Source organism: Austrofundulus limnaeus, unplaced genomic scaffold (genome assembly GCF_001266775.1).
Source record: "Austrofundulus limnaeus strain Quisiro unplaced genomic scaffold, Austrofundulus_limnaeus-1.0 Scaffold2644, whole genome shotgun sequence".
NCBI lineage: Eukaryota > Metazoa > Chordata > Actinopteri > Cyprinodontiformes > Rivulidae > Austrofundulus > Austrofundulus limnaeus.
The window spans coordinates 1520-8126 of NW_013955046.1; the positions used below are offsets into that span (position 1 = coordinate 1520).

General features: G+C 37.8%; 2 protein-coding genes across 2 annotated transcripts in view; one reads left to right on the top strand and one right to left on the bottom strand.

Moving 5' to 3' along the window:
- Window positions 1–436: 436 nt before the first annotated feature.
- On the bottom strand, window positions 437–3179 carry zgc:112271 (bolA-like protein 2; the record flags this gene model as incomplete). Its single annotated transcript, XM_014000021.1, is given in 4 exon segments — window positions 437–534; window positions 2455–2519; window positions 2697–2756; window positions 3133–3179. Coding segments are annotated over 2 exon segments (161 nt in total), but the record flags the coding sequence as incomplete, so codon positions are not given.
- slx1b (SLX1 homolog B, structure-specific endonuclease subunit) overlaps window positions 3031–6607 on the top strand; it is a 6733-nt gene continuing 3156 nt past the window's right edge. Inside the window, exons 1-3 of the mRNA XM_014000020.1 lie at window positions 3031–3251; window positions 3330–3381; window positions 6098–6412. Of these exons, the coding sequence (XP_013855474.1) occupies window positions 3052–3251; window positions 3330–3381; window positions 6098–6412 (567 nt within the window). The 5' untranslated portion in view covers window positions 3031–3051. The remainder of the gene's footprint in view (window positions 3252–3329; window positions 3382–6097; window positions 6413–6607) is intronic.

A 6607-nucleotide genomic window follows, 5' to 3' on the forward strand; every position in this document is an offset into this window, starting at 1 on the left:
ATTCTAATTTTATGACCAGCACCTGGAGAAGACACAGCCACACGAGTTTGATTAATTATGTGGTCTCCAGAGTCCTCTAGGGGTCAAATGAAAATATTACTGTAGCAAACATACCACATGACCAAAGCTCTCAACACATGGTTCTGGTATCATATCAAATACTAATGCAAACCAGCTATATAGAAAAAATATATATTTCAAATAAGATAGAATAATATATATTTAGCACACAGCACAAATTGGAAGAAAGTAAGAACTGCAGAATAGAAGCAAGAGTAGTAATTGAGACCATTTGAGTTGCATGACACTACGAATAGTACGAATAGTACGAATAGAACACTTTCTGACANTTGGGGTTGTAGTAAATGTGCAGAGTAATATTTTACAAGCATGAGCAGTTGAATGAACCGACTTTAGTGACTSTGGTGGGTGGTACCTGTGTCTCTGTAACAGTGGTTTCCCTTCGAACTGGGGCGACACCACCAGAACTTTGAAACTGGTGGCACATCTGTTTGGGGAGGTATCCTCAATGTCCTGAAAAAACACAAGATGCATTCTTCCATCAGCAGGGGTTAGACAGAAAACATTTTCAGGGGACACTTCCCTTTTTTTACATGCTGTCCAGGAAAATGTCCCCAGCTTCAAAATGAGACTGTAGACCACAGACAGTTTGGTACTTGTGCTGGTTAAACCATAACTCCACCTCAGACTGTTTCATACTAAAGCTCCATGAATTTCTGTGTCCTCGTCAGCYAAACTCTGAGATTAAAGCTAGAGTTGACGGATTAGGCCAAAATTTGACCATCAAACTACAGAAAATATTAATAGTACCACTGAATTATCAGTGCTGAGGAAGCTGCCAAAATGAGTACAAAWATTCTGTTAGTACCCAGAAAGTATRKGAGCATAATGACCAAAACTGTGAAAGTACAACTTGGTAAAATTCACACCATGTGCTCAAATACAGTAGTTATTTCCAGTATTCAAGGTTGGTGTTTGATCATTATTTCAGTCATTTACACCTACTTTTATGTTGACCTTTATATACGGACTTATTAATTAGWTTTATTAGTGTTTGATGTTGTGATRGCGTCCTATCCTCAACATGTAACATTGCTGATGTCAGAATGAGTGCAGAGCTGAAACAGGTAGGTATGAACTGTGTTTAGACTAAAGGGATTCCAATGAACCAGAATCGACATGAACATATCACAGCTTGTAGGGATGCAGACACATCATCATCATCAGCAGCAGCTGCTGCTGACTTTTTCTTCCTGAACCTCTGAGACCATCGGTCCGGGTAGTTTGGATGAGGTAGAAGAGGTACTTCTTTCAACACTGCATGGTGTTTTATCACAACACTGTTCAGTGTCACAACACTTCATAGTGGGCAGAGCCTTAGATTTAATTACTCCAGTGTTGAGACAAAACTGATCCAATCCACTCTGTGAATTAACTCCWACACTGGATGTCAGTGAACTCAAAGTGTTCAAATTAACTGAAARGTTGAACATTTTCATTTTCAACATCAGATTGTAAAAACAAAACAAACAAAAACTCAACCTCAAATTTAAACATTTAAATATCAGATGAAAGCTTTCCATTAGACCTGTCCTTGGCAGGCACAGTTAATTTTTATCTTTTGTGAGTAATAATGAAAAAAAGAAAGAGAAAGAATAGCATCATCACAGTTTTKTAATATGATTTTTCCTTTTTAAAGGTATTATTCGAGTGTTGTATTGATCACACTAGCTGAACCTGAAATATTGATATGAATGTCCTTTTAACCACAGTTTAAAATGTTTTTATTTGTTCTTATTTTTCATACAGCAGGACAGCTGTGTGCTCGGCGCTGCTCTGTCGATGACCAATAAGTGTTTTTTTTTTYCAAAAGAAATGCTTTGTTCTGTAGCAATCTGACTCTGAGAAGTMAACTTTACAAGTCGAAGGCTTGTTCAAAAGCAGCTTACAGCTGATACCCTGCTTGCATAAATAAGCCTTTTTGTGAAACGAGTGACTGATTTTTTTTTTATGAAAGAGTGATTTAACAAGCTTCTAAAAACTCTAAAGACCTGCTGAAAAGTTCAAATTTTAAATGYCAGGCAAATGTAGCTCATTTAAAACTTGAACAAAGTATATTGTTGTTGTAAAGGTTTATGAGTCAGAAACTCATCAGAYTGAAATGTAAAAACTAATAACTTCMCTGTGTGATGGTGTGTAGGAGAAAGAGACCAAAGTTTGAACTATAGTTATATTAAAACCTCACAGCTCCAGACTAGTTTTGTTTGCACCTCTGTAGTTTCAGCACTGCATGATAATCAGATGAAAACTGTTTATRGTTTCTGTATTTATTGCATTACATAATCATTGTTCCCCATTGTGTTAATACCCAAATAAATGACAATAATGAGTGTTGAAAGCTGAAAATGTAAAAATAGCAGTAAAAACACATACCACGTGCACTGCCACGAGCTCTTTAGTGAGTTTCTCCCGGATGTGATCAGCTGTTACTGCCATGTCTGCAAATAAACAATCATTAATTATGGTTTAGTCGTCCTTTAAACTATTTATTAATCTCTGAAAGGTGAAACRGATACACAATCTGACACCGGAAGTGGTTCGACATTCTACAAGCTAACATGCTCTCAATCCTTATATTTCTGTAAATTATAAGTGTCCAAATGTTAAAATGCTACCTTCAGAGATGTTCTGCTCCGTTCACGAGTGCCGGCAGGACGTCATTAAGGACCTCAAATCTGACCAATCGGAGTGCAGAGAGGCGTTTTGAAAACAACAAATACTAAYATTAGGTGTTCATATAGATGCACTAACTAAATTATTTTAATAAGTACACTAACATATAATATAGTTTGTTTTTAATAAGCGGACCTATCTTATTTGTCTGTTTTATGTAGTGCAAAGTTTCTGGTGAACAGAAATAAATATAAAGGGTCTTCTGRAACATTGTTTTGGTCAGGCAGTCTTGCGGCCAACTAAAACTCCAGGAAGAACGGAAATGAGCATGTTTTCCAGGTGAATTTAAAATAACTGATGAGCACGGAGGTAATATTATTGACTATGGTAGTAGAAGTTGAAGGTTTTTTTGGTGTGTACATGCTATACTGCACAAACCCCAAGTTCAAAGGCCGGATCTACATCGGTTTCACCGTGAACCCCGAGCGGAGGATCGGGCAGCACAACGCCGGGAGACACCGAGGGGGAGCCAAGAGGACCAGCGGAAGAGGGCCGTGGTGAGAGCTCCGTCCTGTCTGTCTTCAACACGGTGTGGTCTGTGAGGAGTCATTTATAATCTGCTCTTGTTGTGTCAGGGAGATGGTCCTCATCATCCATGGCTTCCCCTCAGATATAGCTGCCCTGAGGGTGAGTTCAGTGAAGTGACAGGAGCACACAGCTCCACAGCTTCAGTATTCATCAGTCATGAACACTAATCCTCCAAGATCAAAGTCCAACAGCCTTTATTAGTCTCCACTGGGAGAAATTCCTCCTGAGTTCATTAAAATATATTCAGACATGAGAGATGTCTGACAAGACTCTGCCTGAGGGCCGTCTGTAAAGTTAAAGGTGCACCTGTACCCATGATTTTACCTGTTGTCTTCTGCAGATTTAATATCTGAGCCTTTGATTTTATGGTCAGACTAATTATGTTTAGTATGACTCAAGCTGTTTGATGTTCTGTCTGTGTACGTCCACATGGCTGTGGTCTCCAGCTGACCCAGGCTGCATTGTTTTGTCTGTATTATGCAGTTTATGGACATCACACCATGGTCAGGAAACTATAAAAACAGATGTAAATGTTGTAGTCTGTTACAGTTACTGTTTTAAATCAGRCAGAAGAAAGTAGTTGTAAAACAAACACCTCCATCAGATGATCTGCTCTTTAGTCTTCAGCTGGAGTTCTCACRTGTTGAACAGAGAAACACGATTCATGGCTCCAACATGTCAGCTGAAACAAAGGACAGGATTATGAAACCTCTTCAAGAGGAGAAATCAGCACAAAACTTGGAAAACATTTTGGTTGTCAGTCAGCTGGCGCTGAAACCTAAACAATACGGTTGTAAAAGGAAAACATACTGGTCGACCAGGGAAGACATCAGAGTGTCCTGATAGAAAATTTAAAGGAAACAAAATGCACAGTAAAATAAATGAGAGACGGGGAAATATCTGTGACAGAAATCACTTTGATAAAATAAAATTAAACACAAATAAACAATAAAAAATAAAAATAAAACCAATTCTAATAAAATAAATTTCTCCCAGCAAGCCTTAAAGTGCCTGTGACATCAATTTTTTGTAATAAGCATTAATGCATTTTTAGAAAGAAGACAATGATAAAATATTGCAAAACAAATTTCACGTCACTGAGGTTAACGGTTGTTGAGATATTTACATGTGAAGAAACAGGAAGTGATGTCAAAGGGGAATGTCTGAATGTAAACAGAGCATTGCTCCAAAAATAACAAAACAGACTGTAGAGAAGAATCTGATGTTTCGTTAGATTATTTTGAGTCACTATCAGGGTTGGGCAATATTGGCAAAAAACTTAATCACGATTAATTGTGGTATTTAGCCGATAACAATTAATTTGACGATTAATCCCCTGGAGTCCCTGGACACCCTTATTTCGTAGTCACATGACCAATTTAGTGGGAAAGATTTGCTCTTTATAAAAATTGTTCCAAATTGTGTGAAAATTACAGATTTCAGGATATACATCAATTGTGTTGATAGATAAATAAATCACAGAACTTCATTTTTAATGTTTATCATATTTGAAGCAGAGAGGAGCACCGAGCAGAGTAATCCCCAGTCAGTCTGCCTGCTGGCATTAATCGTATTAATCGTATTAATCGTATTAATCGTATTAATCGTCAAGTGCCAAAAAGTAATCGATTAATGTTTTTCTGACGATTAATTGCAGACGATACGATTATGCCCAACCCTAGTCACTATGAGGTAGATGAAGAAGAGTTTAAGTTTAAATAATTTTGTTTTAATAAACAGAGACCAGCGAGTTTACTTTATTAATGAGTTCCCCTTTGATGTCACTTCCTGTTTCACTTCGACTGAGCCTAGTTCAAAAGAAAATAGTCCAGTAATGTGACAAAATGGGTAAAATCATGTGTACTATCCCAATTTTCAATTCAATTTAATTCAGTTTCTTTATATAGCTCCAAGTCACAACATACGTTGTCTCAGGGCACTGTACATTAAAAGAACAATGTAAAGAAGAAACCAGCAGATTGTGTTGAATCACTTCATCACAGTCTCTCATCCTGAGCAAACGGTGGAGAGGAAATTTTCTATAAAGTATAAAGATGCTTTCTTTGACTTTTTGTATTTTAAGGATTAGGCATGTCACAGGCTCTTTAGGTGAATTAAATAATTAGTTAATGATTGTTAATGTTTAAGTCTCCTCATGTCTTTAAATCCACAGAATACTAAATTGTTGAATTCAAAGATTTTTGACCATGTGTTACATTAATTTTCTAATAATGAAAAACCGTTTGATCCAAATGAATGGATCAGCTTATGATCATTATAACATGCTGATGTGCACCAACCAATCATCAATCCTTCCTGTAAACTGACCTTCAGTCAGCTGACATCTCACCCAGAATAATACCTAAAACAGGACAAAACAAAATATCAGAACATTTTCATTTCAGTTTATTTCCTGTGTGGAAACTGAGTCTCTGACTGTAGACACAGCAGATAAAAATAAACTTTATTTCAGTTTTACAACTGGAATCAATAAGAAATGAATGTTTTCTGTTTGTTGCTGCTATAACTAAATCACTGATGGAGCTGACTTTTTCCTTCACTCCATCTAAAAAAAATTCAACTATGACTGCCAAAAACATTTTTAGTTCTTTCTTTTTTTATTGTTTCTTAATGCCAGAAGGTTGGAATTTAGAAAAATCCTAGTTTTGAGGCATGTCTGAATTATTAGATTTATTTTTAATGATCATATACAGTAAAATAAATGAAATATTTACTGCGGATCATCAGCCTTAATGAATGAAAAGCACAAATGTCTGAATGATCCAGTAAAAGYCTTTTTCCTGTGCTGTTTCAGTTTGAGTGGGCGTGGCAGCACCCACACTCCTCCCGCAGACTCCCTCATGTGTCTCGTAGGGGCAGGAAGGAGTCCAGCCTACAGTTCCACTGGCGTGTGGTGTCCAACATGCTGCAGGTGGCGCCGTGGAGCAGGCTGCCGCTGACAGTGCGCTGGCTCAGACAGGAGTACAGGATGGACTTTGAGCCCGGCCTGCAGCCCCCCCTGCACATCCCTGTCGCTTTTGGCAGCGTGAGGGCAAAGAAGAGGCAGTCTCTGGCGTCTGAGGGGGATGAGAAGACCTCCAAGTGTTTTCTTTGCAACAAGCTGGTAAAAGTATGWGTCACTTCTTTTTGTCATCCTTTTACATCAGAGCTCTTTCTACAAGCATCATGAGCTGTTTTCAGTTTAACCAACATCCTTTTTAGCAGAAGGTAAAACAACAAATCAGTTTAATTTGTGTGTGTGTGTGTGTGTGTGTGTGTGTGTGTGTGTGTGTGTGTGTGTGTGTGTGTGTGTGTGTGTGTGTGT